Raw genomic sequence first — 21402 nt, forward strand, 5'->3', positions numbered from 1 at the left:
ATGGATAAAGCAGTATGATAGATATCAATCTTTCAACCTTGCTTTGGTCGTTTATGTGTGACACCATGTCTCAGCTGAGCATCGAGCTCATTACCACTCCTACTACCAGTACTTAGGATGTACTAGATGTACTAATTCATCCTTATAAGCTCTGCTTTTGAGGACTTTAACCTGTCATGACACAGCGGATGTCCTTTTTGTCACTGCTGACACTTTTCTCAAACTCTTCAACAGCAGTGTTGTGCACAGGTCAGCTGAACACGGCCCCCCGTAGGTAACGCAGGACATTATTCACATTAACTTCATCATAGGCTTTGTGTCAGGGTTATGGCTGGGGTCATATCTTCCCCTTTATATGGAATTTATACATAATTTAGTAATTGAAGAATTGCAAGGCCAAACTGTACCTCGGAGACTTTGATTGGAAGATAAGATCTTTTTGCTTTTGAAGCTATGCTTGTTTAGCATAAAATTGTTTTGCTAAAATGCAGCCTAACCCTAAACCTACCCGTGTGGTTTAGCAGTGACCTGAAACTTTGTTTAGACCATGCCTAAGAGCAAAATAACGTTGTGTGCATGAGGTTGTGGGTGTAATATCTACATCTACAGGTCCTTTTATGTAGACAGTAAACAGTCATAATATCTAAATACAGACAACCTAGTAGCTATTTGTGGTAATAGCAAACTTATTTTATTGTGAAATTTGGACCTTTCTTGCAACTAAGCAGTCGAAGCTAAAGATGTGTTTGCAGTCTTTAAGGTCATGTGAGATGTAGACGGTGAACTAGAGCATAATTTGCAGGATTTCGATCTTAAATATAAACTAAGACCAGCACCTGATGTTACAAAATACAAATCTAAGTTGCAAGACCTGTTTTTGACACCCTTGAACTGACCCCATCTCTTCACCTTAGATTGAGTGTAAACACTCACACACTCACCCAAAAAAATTTCTATAGCGAACATATCCACCCAGACAGCCTTCCCTTCCAGGAATAGTCTACTTCTTATCATTATGGCAAATCTTCAGTGGTGTTCAAGAGAGCTGGGTGATAGTTAGACCCTTTACAAGTCACTGTGACACTATTATGTGAATAGAAGATGTCTTCTGAGCGTTTCTTCTGGGCAAATTAGCTTTTCGATAGACGGATCAGTAGTAACGACCAGCAGCCTGATGCCAGCTCTGTGTTTATCACCTCATCAGTACAAATTATTTGGATGTGTGTGTGTTCTTGCACTTCTTGTGCAACCTTTAAAATGAGAGCATTTTGTCCCGTCCTCTTTTCCCCAAAGAGCTTTTTTAAGACTTAAGGTGAGAGTTGCAGTGGGGTTAAAAAAGCATCTCTGACACAACCATTAACCCGATGTCAACAGTGTCATGCTGCGCCTTTCTTTGCACGACAGATTTTACTGGCACCATTTTTGCACATTTTCAAATGAAAGCACTGGTAACATTGAAAGTGCTGTTATTACAAATCCCATCTTCATCCATCCATTTTATAACTACTTATTCGACTAGGGTGGAAGGCAGCTGGGGCCTAGCCTAGCTGGGCAGAAGGGCTCAGCCTCACCAGTCCATCACAGGGTTTTTTGTTGTAGTGAACTAATGTAGGTAAACTATTATTTTTTATGAAATATCATCTTCTGTCTCTCCCTCAGTTTATGTTTCATACCTTTTGCCCTTTTGGGTTTCTTGGTACTCCTGTTTTCTATATTTTTTTGCCCCTCACTCTCTGACTGGTTGCAACAGATGGCTGCCTCTCCTAAAGGGCCGTCTACACAGAGATGTAGCTGTTGGTTGGTCACTAAAGCACAGTCCAGGCTCCGGTTGCCTAGGTAACCCTCCAATGTATTTACCACCCTGCCATATGTCTGTCAACAGTGTCCTTTGCTCTCATTGGTAGTTGCTTTAGTTGCTAGCTTTGAAGTTGAGAAAACTTTAAATCACATTAGGTGACGGTCTGGTGCAGAGGTTTTGTGATACTTTCTGTGTTTTCTTCTCGCCATGTTGCTGCTAGTCACTTCCTCTGTTGTAGCTGTTCTTCCTGATTGGGAATTTTCACATCACTGGGGCGCTCTGATGTTGTACGATCATTACTTTAGTACATAAAGTAACTTGAGATGATTTTTGATGTGTACTTGGGTTAATTTCACTTTGCAGGCAGTCAGAATTTGGCCTTAATATAGCATCCATCCCCATGGTTGTTGGGCAACACACTTTTTGCTTGTAGAGGCCTGCCCACAGGTTTGTGTCCTCAGCTTTTATGTTGGTTAAATTCCCATAATCCTGCTCCTAGAGAAGGCAGAGGGAGCCATAAATACAGTTTAATATCTTTGAGCGTTCAAGAAAACCAAGAAAAAACATGTAGGAAACGGGAGAACCAACAGGTGAACCTTCTCCAGTGGAACCAGTGCACTAGTGTGCCGACCCATCAAAGTACATATCTGGCTTAAAGAGCAAAAGTGGTTAGAGGCTTCATCTGTCCCACTCTCTTCTGTTTTCCAGTTATCCTAACATCCTTATTTTGCCACTTGTTCCCTCCATCCTCCTCTCTTCCTGCTGATGTGCTGCTGACACGTTCTCACTCTGTCCACACATTCAAGATGTGCAGGGAGTGCTCACACATGTATGGATGAACATTGTCCTCACAGCACCTTTTTGTTGCTTAGAGACAGAAAAAACCTTAACACACAGAATCATCTACCTCTTTGTCCAGTTCAAAATCCCATAAAACACACACGTTGCATAGTTCACCTGATCGCGCCTTTTATAGTCACCTGACATTCCTGGAAGTCTGTTTCTCATTAAATTAATCACAGTCAACTACTTAGCTTTTTTTTTTTCTTTTGACCAATGAAAAACAAGTTTTTCTTGTCATTCATTTATTTCTTTATTTCTTTATTATGGGAACGAGGAGTAAGAAGATATTCTGTGGGAGAACCAGCAGCCCACACCATGTATTTAACTTCTGTCAGAGAACTACAGTGAGGGCGAATTTAGTGTGTGAGAACAATAAACACACACAGGCACAACATTCAGGTTGCCCGGCCAAATATGTGTCAGCCTTGAGCAGTGCAGAGTTGTTCTTTACAAAACTACAGTCATTAGTAGAGGTATGTTTGCTGTTCTTGGGTTGCAGTTCAGGCATAGACAAACATGTAATTTTATACTTGAAACCCTTACTGACATAATGCATTCCTTAGACCTCAGACTTAATGTTTACTTACCTAAACCTAACAGTGGTAGAGGTGGCAGGTCAGAGAGGATTAATATAAATCAGTTTTGATGTTAAATCTTATATAAGTTTGTCTTTAGTTTATGATGACATGTTGTTTTTTTATATAGGTATTGACATTGTTTTTTACATATCTGTGCCAAAGACTTTGCTGAAAAGCAAAGTGCCTTAAACCTGCATTCTTCTTAATGGCCAGCAGGGGGACAAAAAGTCAGATTCTAAAAAAGTCTGTAAGAAAATTACTTTTTTGATCTAGTATCTCAGGTTTTTCTAAAAAAACAAACAAACAAAAAACAAAACAAAATTATGGTCCAATTAGTGGAAAATAGAAAATAAATCGAGCTATGCCTTAGTGCATGTCTCTCTGTTTCTCAGTTAGAGCCTGGCCTATATAAGCATTTTTTAAGAGCGACACCATAAATCACACAGTACCATGTACAGTTAAACTATGCAACGTCCACACTCATAAAATGAGCAAAGTGTGTATTTTATGTCTCTGCCTTTAAATGATCATTTATCTGCCATTATATATATTTATCATACCACCGTCTTTTATATACAGTCTACGGTCTGTCCACAGAGACACATACATCTACACACAAATAGTGTGTAGTTTCTCTTGCAGAAACTTTTAAATATTTGATTTATTTTTATTTGTTTAAACATGATGAAATTATTAATAATATATTAATATTTTCACCTTGAGCCACAGCTTGTTAAATGTACATGTCACTGTATTTAATTTCTGCTATTTGTAGCTTTTCATAACATGGGATAGCAGTAGGACATTTGGAATACAACAGACATATAAAATGATCAACATTTGTCAACCTTAATGTCCATTTGAGTAAAAAAAAATATGTATATACATTGCCCTGTATTACTGCTGTAATGTGTTTATATACACATGCAGTGATTGATATATGTGAGGAGCTTTATTTAAGCTTTAATTAAATTAAAGCTTATGGAGACTCAAGGCATGGAAGTCAAGAATGCAGGAATGATGTTTCTACTTATAAACACATTAGGGTTTAATATGTTTAACTGATTAGAATGCAGAATTTTTGAAAGGAAAAACAGGTTCAGTGGCCACACACAAAGAGTACGCTCTGTCCTCCAATTACAATTATTTTCTTCTGCAAGGAGGAAAAAAAGGAAAAGTCCAGCTCTTCTCTTCAAGTCAACATCTGTGAAAAACACACAAATAAAATAAAAAGGGGAATAAAAGGATGAATCAAAGTTTTTCTGAAGAGTCATTGTCACATCTGGAGTGAAAGTCACTTCTCAAAGTTACCATATAGCATTACAAAAACACTGATTACCACAAAACAAACTCAGGACCCAGACTCTGTTGAATGAAATCACCAAGTGAATCTTTACTGGTTGCCTCTGTGTGGTAATGACCAGCAGCCAAACGGTAATGGCTCATAATGTTCCGAGGAAAATGGGGCAGCAATTGAGTTTTTTTGTTCGTGCATGGACAAAAGTTCAAACCCCACTTGTTGTTTTTTTGTTCCCCGTTTTTGTCTGACTTTGATGAAAGTGTTTATTTTAGCTTCATGTCAGCCGTTCATATTTTCAGGAGAGGAGAAGCAGTGCGTTACAGCTAACATTTCAACAACCAGAGTGGTGAAAAGTAATTCAGCGGATGAACTCATCTTATCTAACATTTCTATAATTAGATTAGGATCTCAGTTTTAAGGGCAATGTGAGCACATCAAAATTATTGTAATTTAATAAACAAATACAGAAAAAACTCCTCTACGCTGCACACATTTACCTATTTTTCTTCCTTTCTTTGATATATATATATATATGTATATATATGTATATATATATATATATATATATATATATATATATACATATATATATATATATATATGTATATATTAGTGCTGTCAGCGTTAATTTCGTTATGACGTAAACGCCATAACTGCATGAACGCAGCAAATCTCCATTAACGAGTTACCGTGTTAGCTCATTAACACGTTGACGCCATGCAGTCCCATGCACGGGGCGATCCGCGGTAAGTCGTTATTGGAGATTTGCTGCGGCATTAATGCGGTTATGGCGTTAACGTCATTTTAACAAGATTAACGCTGAAAGCACTAATACATATATATATATATATATGTATGTATGTCTGTGTGTATGTGATTGAATGTCTGGTCACAGTGCAGACAGTATGAGGTAATGGTTTGGGCTTGTATAAGATGCAATGAGATGCAAGTTAAGACTTGTTTAACATACATTACAGCCGGCTGGCACCAAGAGGGCTCATACACACAAACTTTAGAAACACGCACACAAAATAGTCGGATAACCATCAAGACGTTATTGTCAGCATTGTGTAGTGGATCGTCTGGCCGTGTGCCTCTAAAATATGCCCTGACTTTGTCTGTGTGTGTGTGTGTGTGTGTGTGTGTGTGTGTGTGTGTGTGTGTGTGTGTGCACGCCGTGTGTCAGAAATGGGAAGCCAGTATCTGTACATTTGTAATTACAGTCAGGAAATGTTTATTCATGTTTGATTGGGTGGGACCAGCTGGGACTTTGGGTACATTTAAACAAACTATTTCAACATCCTGTTTAAAGTCGCTTTCAGGAGGAGTGGAGGGAGGAAAAAAATTCTCTCTGAGGTGGACTATCGGCCACTTATGTAACACGAAATTTTGAGGCCTCTTTAAACTGATAGCAGAGGGGAGAAAAGAGCCTGAGGTCAGCTTTAAATATACATGGCATGAATGTGACGTGTTTGGTGAATGGCTGAATTAATTCTTTTAATCAGTTCTGATCCAACTAAAGAAAAGCAACAATACACTACAGACAGTATGACACTTCATTATGGAGGGTCCTTAAAACTCAGTAGCAATCCTGATTTCATGGCAGTTAAAAAGGATTAAAAAGTGTATTAGTATAGTAAAATATACCCACTGGTATTCAGGACCCTTTGCATCACATTTTAATGGACTTTGTGTACCTAATTACAATCCGTTTTTGACATGTTAGGCAGTGCTACACAACAGTCTCTTGCCTGAAAATAAGGTATAACATCTACATAAGGGAAAGATGTTGGTAAGCTAAGAAGACATGATTTTCAAATGCTGTTTAATTAAGTCTATATCCAATTCAATCATTTAAACCGCAATCCCAACAGGTCAGCAGACCATAATATCTACCAACATCTGGTACCCTTATCGTACCCGTAGATATGATAAGCGTTGACATATTTCATATAGAGCGTGATATTTTAGCTCCCGTGGCCTGCATATAGTTGCTACACAACTGCAAACTGCTTTGAAGTCGAAGGAGTTCCATTGTATCTGTTACACTAACCTGCCTGCTGGAAATAATGATAGTGCATTAACCCTTTCACTACAGTGGACAGCTATTCAAAGGCTGTTTTCTTGTATTTGTGTCAGTGTTGATCGTATACTTGCACATCAACCAGTACATTGGACACTGATGTGTCACTCCATACCAGATTCATAACATATGTTGTCCACCTAAGTGGATATGTAAAAAAAACTCTTTGAAAAGTACATGTTTAAAAAAATGAAGTTCAAAAATCTTTTTTTCATGCCTAAAGATAAATAAAAATACTTCACAAAAAAATCCTGATTGAGGTTGTCATAATTCATGCATGAAAAGGTTAAAATGGTCTTATGAAGTATCTGTATATGAGAAGTTATAAGTAAAGAAAGTTTGCAGTCATGTGCAAAATACCTGCTAATGTACAATTTTTGCATCCAAACAAAATTGGACTTCCTCGTCGTCTAGATTTGGCGAATCTCATTGAAGAACAATCAAGTCTTTGAAGCTCTGTAACTGCATTCAGTTCAATTTAATTCACTTCAGCTTTTAATAAAATATGGCACCAATTTACAGTATTTGTCACCGCAAGGCACTTTACATCATAAGACCCTACAAGTTTAGAAAGAACACTTAATAATCGTATGATTCCTTATGAGCAAGCAATGGGCGACAATGGGAAGGAAAAACTCCCTTTTAACAGGAAGAAATGGTGGTGTATGGCACTTGGATTGGCACAAGCAGGTTCATCATTGGATACTGATTTTTTTTCCAATTTAACTGTGGGAAGTCAAAAGTTGTGATCAATATTAAAATTTGAGAAACAGGTAGTTTCCCCATCTAACAATGACCCTCACCCTTGGGAAGCTTGCCACTTGAATTATAAATTATTTTTATTTATTTTTGTTAAAAAAGGGGAACCAGAGGAAGATTAATGTATATCGGTAGAAAGGAAGCATAAAATTGGTGACAGACTGTTGTTTTGTTTGAGCTGCCATGGTTAAAATGGAATTGCCATATCTGGTTAATATTGCTATCAGAAGACAAAAAAAACTGCACTGTTTTATAAATTTTCAACATTTTGAATTGAAAAAAGTTACCACAGTGTTTCCAAGTGTCTAAAACTCAAGTGGGAAGAATCATTGAGAAATTCAAAGAGAGCCAAACAGTACAGAACAAGCCTGGCAGAGGTAAGAAGTGAAAGATTTCAAAGACTTTGGAAAGAAAAGTAGTGAGAAGGTGTCTAAAGACCCCAGAACAAGTTGGGAATTATAGTCTCAAAGATCACTAGACCCATGGACAGGAAGGGACCGCAAGGCTGCCTACTAAGAAAAACTCCACTTCTGCAGAAGAAACACCCTCAAGCCAGACTGAAGGTGAAGCACAACCTGGAGAAAGATTATGGTGAAGATCTACCTCCAAAAGACCAATATGAAGGTTACTGACTGGCCTCCATGAAGCCCCGACTTGAATCCCAGTGAAATTTTTGAGGTGAACTGAAGATCACGGTCCATGCCAGAAGACCAGCAAATCTTGAGAAGTTTGAAAGATTCGCCAAAGAAAAATGGGCTGGAAGTACTCGGGAGAGATGAATGTGAGACTTGTTGAACACTACAACAAATGATTGTACTACAACATAACTGTCTATTAGTATCACAGGGCCTAATCATTTTGACGCTGGTAGTTTTTGATTTTTCTCACATCCAATTTGTTTCTGTGCAAATGTAAGCATCCAAAATAAAACCAACATGTTTGAAAAAGCTGTGTTAAAATTCTCTGCTCTATTTAACATCACTTGGGAAATACTTAAAAAAAAATCATATATGGAGGCTAATAATTATGTCCTCATCTGTAAGTGGGTTGGGAAAACTGGGACAAAGTGGTCAAAAAACTGAAAACTTGTTTAGTCTCTAATTTTAGATTTAAGAAACAAGAGTCTTTTTTATGCCTAAACTTTTTCAAGTCTCTGGCTTAATGATGCTCTCATAAATGTCTAGTGTCCTTCTGTATTTGTTTACTTTAGTCCATTAGACATTTACAGTCGCCTACAAACCTGCAAAGACTGAGCTGCACCTGACAGGTTGATTGTGTCACATTAGCTCCGGGACTATAAACCAAGACCAACTGCTTTTTTAAGGTATTATAAAAATGTTCCAGCTTTTTGAAATGTTCGAATCAACAAATCAAGATGTGTCTTTCTTTTAGAGTGACAACTACCTTCAAAATTTTTCACTAGTTCAGGATCAGCAACTCAACACTCCGTCTCTTAAAATGCAGTCCAAAGCTCTCAAGATGTATCTAAGAATTGATGTGTCCTGTGGCCAGTTATGAACACTCATTATGGCCAAACATACAGACAGTTTTTTAGGTGAACATGCCCCAAATATCCAGCTGGCGACAGGTTTGACGTGCAACTGATGAGTTAATGGAGCAGATGCTGTATAAAGCCAAAGATGTTCAATGTTCGTGCTTAATCACTGTTCCAATGCTAATAAGGAGAATTCAGTGGATGCGAGACAACCACAAAATTTCTACTTCTTCTTTGCTATTGTCTTTCTTGAATAACAAAGGGTAGAACATGCACAATCATTGTCATGCAAATTAAAAATAAAGGGCATGCCTACACCCATTCACAGCTAATTGCGTCGGAAAGGAAACTGTTGTTGTTTGTGCAGCTAGTTCCACAGTTTTAGGTACATGCAAGAAACAGAAGTTTGTTTGCTCTCGATGTAATGAAACGCACACATAGAAATGCATTTGTCTTTGTTCTAGAGAGTTTACGGCATAAATCGGTTTCAGGTTGTTTTTTTTTTACCTTTCCACCGCAACATATTCTGTTTACATACTTCCTGTGTCTCAGATTCAGTCTTTGTCGCTCTTTACAAATCCTATATACGCTTCACAGCCGGGGGTCTCCTTTAATGTGGTGGAAACACAGAAGCTTCAGATCTGTAGCTCTGTGTCACCTTAACAGCTAACGATGTGAACCCTGAGGCCTCACACAATGGCTCTGACGGGCTCCTCCTTGTTTCTTATATACCCAGCTGTTTATATCACAGCACCCTCACTGCACATACTCTCTCTCTCTCTCTTATTTCCTATATGAAGAAAGCGAGCTGGAATTCAGGAAGGAGGCCGTTTGTTTCCCCACGGAGCCCATTTTCATTACCAAGAGAATAGAGCTTAGAGGGCGTGGTCTACAGCAGTGTGTGTGTTGTTTTTCGCCTCTGTATGTGTGTGTATCACAGGAAGGGGTCCTATGGAAGTAGAGACAATTAGTGGTTGTCACATAGCAATCTGTATTGTTTTTCTTTCTCTACCCAGGGAAGTTTGAGACAAAATCCAAAGTGTCTTGTGTTTTTAAAAATGGGTTAAATTTACAACTAAGATTTTCTCTCTGATTAATAAACAGTTTGTGTTCCATTTATTGTTTTCGCCTAATGTCTTGATTTAGGCAGATGTGATATGAAAAAATTGTGATAAACAGAATGTTTGAACAGCTGGTGGGCGGGGCTGCTGTGCTCATAGCCAGAGCTGTGTACCTGTGATGATCATATGAGAGACTCCAGGATGTCATGTAGAATCAAGAGCAGAAAAACTGTTTGAAAAGGGAGCTCTTGGCTTTCAGGGGTTCTTCGTACATCCACCGATCTCATTATTTGAAACGTTGGCCATATTTAGTATGAACATCCACCGGTGTAACGGTATTCATTAGACAGAATTTTGTTTTAACAATTTTTAACAATTTTGTTTTAACAATATTTTGTTTTAATGACTGTATATGATTTATGAGTTTAAATTATTTATTGTTAATGGATAAATGTAAAAGCACATTTATCAGTGAATTATGTTGATATTTTTGCCATTTTCGAATTGCAATATTTACACAGTTACTTCAGACTGAATAAAGTTCTTCTTCATTGTCTTCCCGCAGGACCGCTTGTTCTTCGTGATGGAATATGTCAATGGAGGAGACCTGATGTTTCAGATCCAGCGATCGAGGAAGTTCGATGAGGCACGATCTCGTTTTTATGCCGCCGAGGTCACATCTGCCCTGATGTTCCTGCACCAACACGGAGTCATTTACAGGTAACCGTGATGTGTTTAAATGGTCAACAGGCAATCATGCACCTTTTCATGGTGTATTACCACATTTTAGCGGGTGTAGCAGTGTTTATCACACCAGTCCTCTTTCAGGACTTCTGCATATTTCAGTCAAAGCCTTTTAACTTGCCTTTCTTTAATTGTTTGACTGTGAAGTGTGAACATGCTGCTTGTTCGATTAACAGGAGACATAAGAGAATTTCTGACAAAAATCAAAGAATGAAGAAAACTGCTGCAAAGCCTTCCTTTGCTGAAATGTACATTGGTCTGAGTAGGTGTCAGAGCGCTCATGTTCTAACAGCACATAACATGTTTCCATTGTTTGGACAGTCATTCAGGGGTGTGTGATTCACAGAATCACTGAGCACATAATTTGTGAACTTTGTTTTTAAACTGCTCAGTGGCTGCACATCATCCTGCTGGTTTGAAAGTTTCTGAATGCATGTACCATAAAAGGTGGAGTGGTAGGTTCAAAAATATATTTAAGAACCTTTAAGTATGTACTTGTACTTTACTATTATCTATTTATTGATAATGCCTTTGGGGCAAGAACCAGTCCTTTCAAATTTTGCAATACGGTGCTAAGTAACCATTTAATTGGACAAAAATGCTGCATAACATCTCTTCTGTGCAGTTTGCATGCTGTCACCATGCCTAATCTGGTTTACCTTGCTACTGAAAACATACAAGGTGGATTATTTTGTCATTGCCCGTGGCTAAGGCACTAGCATTCGTCCGAAGTTGGTACATGAGCGCTGCGTTGCAGCAGTTTGTAATGCTTAAAGTCAGAGAATGAATGGAGAATCAACAACTGCAAACTTTAAACAGTTTGTCCTGAACATTTTCTAAACACTTTAAAAACAACATCTAATATATTGTCTGTTCTGAAAGTATTTTCTCAGTAAATACTGGGTGGATTGAAAAAAACACTTTGGTCTGTTTGAGAATAATAGCAAAGCCGTGATTCTCATCAAACTCAAAATCTTGGTAACTATTTGTTAAATATCAATATGTTTGCATTGCAAAAACCTAAAAAAAATATGGAAACTCCAGGGCAGGGAAAGATTTAAATAACTGATTTTTGGTAGTCTCAGTTCTATTCACCAGCTATGTTTGACAAGGCTTTGATTATTTTTTTCTAACTTCTTTCTGTTCAAGCTAAACTCAAGTTTAGTTCAAGCATCATCAGTCTTGGGCTGCACATTGTTAGCTTTCTAAACAACCACAGAAAATCTTAATTTTCCTACACAAAGCCCTATTAAGATAGAAAGTGATTCACTCAGTGGACTTTGCTTTGTAGCTGACAGTTGGTAACTAGTGGACATTCATTTGGGTAGATAACTCTCTAATGGATTTATTTCTCAGTCATGTGTCAGTCAGAAGTTTTCCTACCGATAGATGCTTCAGTCATTTGCCATGTTGCTAACGAATACTTTACGCGGTGATGGTAAGTCAATGTATCTGGTTGCTGTACCATTCCTAGTTGGTTCTGTGGAGGATGGACACCCTTTAAGAAAAAAAACATCCTCAAGCTTGATCAGCAGATTTACAGTAGGTGTAGAACAATTAAGCCAAATATGTGAGTGTAGTTAAACTTCATCCAGGCATGTTGAGTGGCACTGATGTCAGGTTGCACAGCTGCTGTTGGTTTGGATCCCTCAGAACACCGACTGAGAGAGGAACAGCTCAATTTAACACAGTGTTGCTTGTTGTCGTGTACTCACAGAGTGTTCTTGTGTTTGGTCATGACCCTGGAAGTGCTCTGCGTTCATACATGTGTTGAGATTACCTCACTGTCCTTTTGCTCCAGGTATTTTCTGTCTGCATGGATCCATTCAGTCATAATATCATTGTCAACCAATAGGAAACACACAATTGGTCCCAAAAAATCCACACAACTTGAATCATAACATCATTGTGATTGGATGGAGCCTCGGAGAAGATTTTGGTTGTTTGATCCAAAAATATCACTGATGGAAGAAAAGCATGTTGTTCTCTCTGCTGTTTTCCCAGATGAATGTGAACTTTAATTTGCTGTTTAGAGTCTCTCATCATGCAGCCTGTGCATGAGTTTGCATGTGTTTATGTCGTACCATCTGTGGCATGTTAGCAGAGAGAATTTTTGTTTATGGCATTAAGTTTCCAATTCTCTGACACCTGTATGATCCTCCCAACAGCAAAATATTTAAAACACATAAACAAGCACACATCTATACCTACAGGCTTGTTGATATAAAACATTATCCTTAGTTGAAACCTCATGTCAGTCCTCACAGCAGTCTGTCTAGCCTGAATCTAGACTAACAACCGGGTCTCTTTGAATGCTTTTAAAGAAAAAAACTGTTAAAACTGTTAAACTGTTAAAAAATACACTCACTGTAAGAATCCGAAAGAATATATATATATATATGTATACTACAAGCCTCATTCACTATTGACCTTCCAGTCTTACACGACCCATAATTTTACCTCCTGAGGCACAGCAGCCTCAGTGTGCCCATCCCTGGTTTAAACTAGAGATGGCACGATACCACTTTTTTATGTCCGATACCGATATCATAAATATGGATATCTGCCGATACCAATATGAATCCGATATAGTGTGTTTTTTAATATCTTGCTGCATGTTGTATAAGTTCATACTCAAGTTTAAATAAACAATAACACTAAAGCTATTCTGTTATACCTGTATGTAAAAAATATACTGCACCCAAAATATTTCATAGTTCAGCAACACTGATCAATCTAATAAACTTAAACCTACTCCATCCTTCCTATTCTGGTATTTTAAAGAGTACTTAGCAGAAATATTAAGCAACCTAACTAATAGGGTTGCAAACTCCCAGCAAAAAAAAAAATAGGGAACCACCCCCCACCCTCCACCTCATGATGCTTAATCGATGATGCAGGGTGAAAAAAAATGCACAGAAATAAATTATTTTTCAAGAATAATTAAATAGATTCAACATCTTTCTTCTACAGAATTGCAGACTGCACAGATGGTACCTTCTCAAAGAAAAAAGTACTATAGCTTACTAGGGTATATTAGACTTAACAGTTACTATATACAGTAATGAACTTCTATACATTTTACATCAGATTAAAACTTTGGGTGTAAGATTCAGATAATTATTTATTAAAAGCTAGACATTTTAAATGAGAATAAGAAAGAAAAGTATGTCTTTGTGCCCTCCTTTTCCCTGTTAATGCCCTATCGGCCCCCCTGGCTAAACTTTGCTAGATCCGCCCCTGCACAGTTACCAGGTCAGCTACGCAGAAAAGGATCCTGGTGTAGAAAGTAATATTAAATAAATTCTAACAACAGCTTATCAAGCTTAAACGTGCTGCTGTTGTTCCGCCGCTGGTTTCCTCTTTCTGGTGCAAAGTGGGCCAAAAACAAAGAAGAGAGACGGACTCGCGACAGAAAAGCCGATCAGCTGATCATTAAGCAGTTTCACGATTGAAGTAGCCGCAGGAAGGTGAGGGAGAGAGAGGCAGTTGCTCCATATATCGGTTGTTAAGCTTAACGCAGGAACGCTTTACAAACATTCAGAGATGAACTTACACACTTGCTTTACTTCTCTCTGGGATAACTTCCTCGGAGATGAAATGCTGGTTTGGTAGCGAGGCTACAAATACACACAGCCACTCAATCACGTGAGGCATACTGCTCCGATGTGCTACGGTTATGAGCCGAGTTACGCCATGTCGCAAGTTTTGTGAGGTGTTTTTTTTTTTAATATTTAATGGATCGGATTACATTTTTTATTTCTCTCCGATATCCGATCCAGTAATTTAGGTCAGTATCGGACTGATACCGATAGGTAATATCAGATCGGTCCATCTCTAGTTTGAACATTTCCATGTGTCGTCCTTGTCTAAGACCATATATGAAAATATCATGTCCATATACTTGATCTTTAATAAAAATGTCCTGCAACTTTCAATACTCCCACTTTCTAAACACATTTGCATGTACGTTTCATGAAGAGTTCATAAATACTTTTATAATCAGAAATAAAATGTCTCTAACTTGGTGATGACAGGATTCTGACATGTTTGCTTCAAACATCTCAGCCTAGTTTATTGTCAACAGAAGGAAATACAAGAAATAAGGAGATAAAATTCTCAGAGTTGAGACGTTAATTTAATGATTGAGGCACATCTCTGATATTCATATTTCATCTATAAGCCAAACAAGTTTTTTTTCTCACTGTTATCTTAAAAGCTGATTGTTCCACAGCAGAAAAGATCAGTGTAGCAAGAGAAAAACAAATCATATTTAAAAATGTTAAATTCTGACTGGTCACAGTGTAGTGGAAGGTTTTTCCTCAGGAGCTGAATTTAAGAAGTATGCAAAAGTGGTCAATATTGAACCCTAGAAGGCTTTGTGAAATCGGGCAGACTGTCAAAACCTTGACAGTGTGGAGACTGTCAAGGTCTTAGGTTGTTCCTGTCAATGACAGAGAAAGAATAACACAATAGCTTTGACCTATCTGAAAAAAACTACATAGCCCTGATTATTCCACCCTGCCAAGGTCGGCCAAAGAGTACTGGGATAGTAGAAGTTTCTATTCAGTTTCAGATTCACCCTGTTTTGCTATCTGATGAACTCTACAAACTGAGCAGAACAATGAAAACTGTTTCATTGTTTTGTCTTTTCTCAAGAAAAGTCTCAAGAAAAGATAAGTACACTGGCTACTTTTACTTGTTATATATTTTGCACTCTTTTGAATCAGACATTGATCCTTACAAAAAGATTAACATGTTTGTACAGGCTGGCTGCGGGTTCTTAAAAATCTTAAACACACATTTACTGATAAAAGACATTGAACAGTATCAAACTGTCATTTCGGAGTTTGGATAGATTCTGCCAGCACAAACATTTCAGAACTGAATGCTACTATTTTTGACCACTCGACACATTTAGATCACATAGTGCAACGGCATTGTTAAGAGTGTGCTACTTTTGGAATGGGCGAGAAGATTGGACAAAATGTAAAAAAACCTGTTTGCTAACTAACAAAAAACAAAATGCTTGTTAGTTGACAGGAAAAGGAGAGATTTGAGATTTGCGAGTAAAACTATACATTCAGTCTTGGTAGTTGCTTGCTTATCAACTTTAGGACAATGGGGTGCCATTTAGGAATCAGGGTCATTTGTAAAATTGACCAAATAATTGCATTTTACCTTGTTGTTTTTAACCAATACCTACAGCTTAAGGAAGTTGTGTAAAAAATAAAGTTTTCAATGTAGGTCTGTGAAAAACTGAGTAAAGCCTTACTGCTTCCATAGAAGAGGGTAGATAACAGTACACTGCTGTGGGAGGCCACAGTCTTTACAGGGGTTGCTGTACAAGCAAATTCACCAGAAGATCAGACCATTTAATGCTCAGTCTGAACCTAAAAGCCACATATGAGACTCTGAAGGCCTCAGTTAGCATACTGAATACTAAAGGTGACCACACAATTAGAAAAAGACTGAACAACTATAGCTTGTTTGAAAGGGGTGCCAAATATCTCTCATCAAGTGGAGATGTTTGGCCATAAAGCGTAGCACTACTTCAGGCGAAAACTCAACGCAGCATAGCAGGATAAACACCTCGTGTCGACACCTCCGGCGATGATTTGGGTTCGCTTTCTAGCCACAGGACCTGGGGACCTTGCAATTAAGTTGACCATGCACTCCAAAATCCAGAGTGTTATAGAGTCAAATGTGAGATCATCTAGCTAAATGCTTGGCCTAAATTGGCTCATGCAACACAACAATGGTCCCAAGCACAGCAGCAAATTTATAACAGAATGGCCGAATAAGTTGTCCCTGTGGACAGACCTCAACCCGACTGAAATATTGTGGGTGGACCTTAAGAGAGCTGTATATAAATCAATGCCTGCAAATGAAGCAACATTGCAAAGAAGAGTGGGCCAAAAGTCCTCCACGACGATTTTTCAAAGAACTGCATAGAGTCCTGTGAAAACCTTCTTTCTCACGTGAAAGTATTTAAACCTGTAAGCACCCTGTCAGAGCAGACAAAACAGTTTTATGTAAATTAACAGTCAATGAAACCAGTGACTATCCAGTAATTGGTGCAGCTCTACAAAGTTACAGTAACTTCTAAGCCTATGAAAGGGATAAACACGAGTTAATGCCAGTCTAAACTAAAATAGCAGCCTGGTGATGCACTTTCAGTTTACTCTAAAAAAAAAAACTTATCTTTGAACCCAAACTTGTTAATAATTCCTGATAAATACAGCAGTTGTTCACAAATAAGCAGGTACCCTGGCTGGTTATGATGTGAGAACCTCCAAAAACTTTAAGCCTTTAATAGTCTAATTAACTGGTTCCAGTCTTGGCATTAAACATTGGGGCTATTATTAAGAGCAAAAAGAACCACCACTGTTTTGGAAATGTCTCTGAGTTGTTCCAAAACATGTCCCTAAAATAAAAAAATGCCTCTGTTAAAATTATATATCATTTATTACAATAACAAATACTGCATTAACATGAGATGTGGTTGTTTTGGTTGCAGCTTATCCCAGGGCTGCTGGTTGTGTGTATGCGCACGTTTACTGTCGTGACTTTTTATCGTCCATGTGTCTGCCCTTCAAAGCCATGAATACAAAATGATGGGATGAAATCCTCATGCACAAACACAAAAAAACACAGTGTGAGCACAACGAGGCTGGGAATTTGCTCCTTTGCCCAGAAATTAAAGGTCAGTTCACGCCAGAGATGATGGTAAACTCAACTTGCACAATGCACATTCTGCCTGTAATCACCCACCTTAAATTCTTGTTATCTGCCCTTTCAGTCTTTTGGTTTCATTTCCAGAAACCTACCAGCATGTTGTTTTTTGGAGGGGCAGGGGTTCTTCTTCAACACCCCTCTAAAAATTACTCAAAAAGTCCTAACTATCAGATGAATATGTGCAGAAAAATAATGGTTGCAGGAAACTGCTTTAAACATTCTTACTTTGTATGAATCCTGTTGTTTTGTTGCTCCAACAGCTCATTTCTGCCAGAGGGTTTAATAAAGTCTCATTTTGTTTTAGCTGATCACAATATTGCCAGGTATGTTTTCATTGTTTTGCTCTTCAGACAGACAGGATGAAATATGACTACCATCAGCTGAGTCAAAGGAGCAATAGAACCGAAAAACTTTTTGTCCCTTTTAGTGCATCTACTGAAAAAAAACCTTTTTTTTACTTGAAGTTAATATAACAAATCTTAGTGCCTGACATGTTATTTAGTTTATATTTACAGCATTGTATTGTCAGTAAAGCATTAATAAACCTAAATATAGAAGATTTTAGTTGAAAATGTAAATATTTAATAAATCAGATGTGCTTTGAAGGAAAAACATTCATTTCAAATGAAAGAATAGAATAAAAAAGAACAAGAAATAAATGGAGTGGCCCATTTTTTTTGTAATTCCAGAATAATAAGAAAAAGCAGAAAACAAATGTGAAAATGAATCAACACAAAAAATAGTTTCTCTCCTAAGCATCCATCTGAGTATGATAGTGTGTGAATGCTAGATAGAACACATTTACATAGAAAAAGCATAGAAAACAGTGCTTGTATGAATGAGTGACTGAGGTAAGTTTTAAAAAGCACTTTGAGTGAGATGATAGTAAATGTTGTGATGTCACCTGGTTTCTGGAGTCCTGTAAAACTACACACTGATTTGGCAAGTCGTTAGCCAATAAGCATAACACAAATAATCATCTCTAAGACATGATATGAACAAGACTTAAAAAAATTGATTGTAACCCATGGATTGAACTCTTAAACTCATCAGGAAAGTGTTTGTTTGACTCAGGACTGGTCTTTTTATAGGCATAAAAAAAAAAAAAAGCTAATGTAAGGCACTTGAACACTAACATCCCTTTTTAAAACCTGGAAGTTACATCCATCTTTTATGCACTCTTTTTTTACGTTGAAATACAACAAAAAATGTTACGGTACCTGCCGGGTGCTAAAGTTAAGCCAGTTACAGCTGTGTTTCCCAACCAGGGGTACACGGAGAATAACTGTGTGTATTTGAACAAGTTTAACCAGTAATGGATTATGTCATGGATTATGTCACCTATTCACTGAAGCCTTTGACCTTTTGCTCTGTGTGTGTGTGTGTGTGTGTGTGTCTGTATGTGTGTGTGTGTCTGTGTGTGTGTGCGCGCGCGTGCTCGTGTGTGTTCGTGTGTGTGTCTCTGTGTGTGTGTGTGCGCGCGTGCTCATGTGTGTGTGAAGCAACCATAGGTTGCAAACATTGTAAAGAAATAATGCTTACAATGGTTTAAATTAAAGCACACAATAATGGTCTAGAAGTGAAAGTTTCTAAATAGCTTTTAAAAGTAAGAATCAGTACGTCATGCTTTGGAAAGTTACATTGGTAGTTACATATAATAGATACATCACTTGATATATGTTTTTCTCAGTGAGCTAAAATATTAAAATATCAATATTAATTAATATGAATGTTAATGAAAGTGTTTTGCTAAAACTAAGCCAGTGACTTGGTATTGTTAAAAAGATATCAGTTAAAGTTTTTATTACTAATGGTATTAAAAAAATAAAGCTAACTATAATGGGTAAACAAACTAAACTAGTAACTTATGAAACATATAGCTGTTAAATTGTAGCAGCTACAGAATGAATGCCTGAAATAGTACGTTATGGTTGGTTGAACATCAGATTAAGAATATGTAGAAATACCGTCAGAACAAGGACAAAGAGACAAAGAGCAGAACTGTTAAACATAATGGAAAACTAAATATGAAGAAAGAGCAACAAGCTATTACATAAAAACGAAGAAGGATAAAAAAGGCAACACTTGTGTAACATATTTACATAATTTACAAACAGAGGATGTCAAATACAGATTTACAGTTTTTCATACGTGGTTGTTTTGGATACATGATCTCAGACAAACAAATGTCCCGTCCTGTTGGTGCCTGCTAGAACAGGACTCATTGTTTCACACAGCTTGTGTTACAATGGTTTTATTAATGAAGGGGGAGGGTCCAATCATACAATTTCAACTGTGTGACCATGTCTATGTGTTTCTTTTGGTTGGCACAATGGTATCCAAATCAGTCATCAAAGTCCTAACCAAACACTCTAAGCTTTATTGTCCCATGTTTGGTTTTTGTTGCTTTTGGCCTCATAATCACGCATTAAAGTGAAACTCCACCCAAAGTCCACCTCATGAATGGGGTATAATCTTGTAAAACACAGAAATACTTCTAAAAGATGCACAACTTTTTTTTTATAGTATACTAATTGCTGTAGAGCAATTAGTATACAATAAGATTTATGTCCATGTTTGGACATTTTTAAGTAGGTTGTCAGAATAATACTTTATTGCTTTAGTTAGCCTTAGCAGGATTGTTGCTCTGTATCTGAATTCTGCATTTTTGGGGAGAAAGGGCTTCCAAGGCTTTGTTGACTGCTCCAGCTCAGTTTCATGTATCATAGAAGGTAATTTTCCACTGAGTTTAGATCACAAGCATATTGAAATGCATCATAATGGAGAATTTTTTTTAAAGTTCCTGGCTCACCTCCAGAAAGAATTCATTCCCATTCCCAGGTCAAACTGACTCCACTTGGCGTTCATGAACATTGAGATTAATGGTTCAGTCTTTCAACAGTGTTTTCTCAGTCATGCTGTTTTGATAGTGAATATTACTCTGTCAGAGGTTGGCAAGGATGCGCACACATTGCGTGTTAATTCATGATGGCTGAGTTGACTAAGCTACCACTGTGTCTTTCTCGCCACCTATTCCTCTCACTCTCTCTTGTCCCTGACCCACTTTATTGAACAGAGGAAGATGAACAACAAGTGTTTTGGGAACATTACGTCCCGGCTCTCTTCCTCTCCCCCCTCCCTCTCCTCGCCATCTCGTCTTTTCTCCCATAAGCCTCTCATCTATGCTCCCATCACCTCCACCACCACCACCCCGCACTCATAAAGAAAGAAATATTTTTAGACTGCAGCTCACGCTCCCTTCTTTTCAACTTTGTTATGTGACCAAATGGAAGGTAATGTTTGGAGGTGATACTGTTGACAGAGCAGGTTGAGACTGGTTTAAGAGCAGATATGTATCTGTGTAAAGTAAACCTATGAATATACACCACAGTCTTTAGTAAAACACCATCACACGGCATCATACAATAGTGGGAACAAAGACCTAGATGTCACACCTCACAGTCTTTTGAGTCACAGTCAGCATAATGTTATTAGGATTGAATGCCTGACCTAATGAGATAGTCTGTCTTTCCAGTTGGCCATTTCGTCCATTTTAACCTGTATTATAGTTGAATCAGTTCTATGGTTGCTGTTAGTTATATGGTTAGTTATATTAGTTATATCCTATTTTAGCACCACATTGGAGGTATTGTACATTTTGTTAGAGATAGCTCTTCAGCTGCTTGTTAATGCAGTTGAAGAGGTATAGCCTTTTTTCCTGTCTCCTTCTACTCTCTCAACTAGTCATAGCAGATGGCCCCACCCCTCCCTGTGCCTGGTTCTTCCGGAGGTTTCTTCCTGTTAAAAGGGAGTTTTCCTTCCCACTGTCGCCAAAGTGCTTGCTCATACGAGTCAGATGTAGTTGGGGTTCCTTTTTAATAGTTTAGAGTCTTTAACTTAGAATATAAAGTAACTTTTGCACCATTTGCAAAAACTGAATTGAATTGAATTAATGCCAGTATCTGAATGGACAATCACATGGCAGCAACTCATTGCGTTTAAG

At 37.8% G+C, this 21402-nt stretch overlaps 1 protein-coding gene across 1 annotated transcript in view; it reads left to right on the forward strand.

The window, feature by feature from the left end:
* The window catches only part of LOC100692040 (protein kinase C epsilon type), a 95488-nt gene that overhangs the window by 60862 nt on the left and 13224 nt on the right, over positions 1 to 21402 (forward strand). Inside the window, exon 11 of the mRNA XM_005473716.3 lies at positions 10483 to 10637. Coding sequence (XP_005473773.1) covers positions 10483 to 10637 — 155 coding nt within the window. The remainder of the gene's footprint in view (positions 1 to 10482; positions 10638 to 21402) is intronic.

This window comes from Oreochromis niloticus, linkage group LG13, assembly GCF_001858045.2.
Source record: "Oreochromis niloticus isolate F11D_XX linkage group LG13, O_niloticus_UMD_NMBU, whole genome shotgun sequence".
Classification (NCBI taxonomy): Eukaryota; Metazoa; Chordata; class Actinopteri; order Cichliformes; family Cichlidae; genus Oreochromis; species Oreochromis niloticus.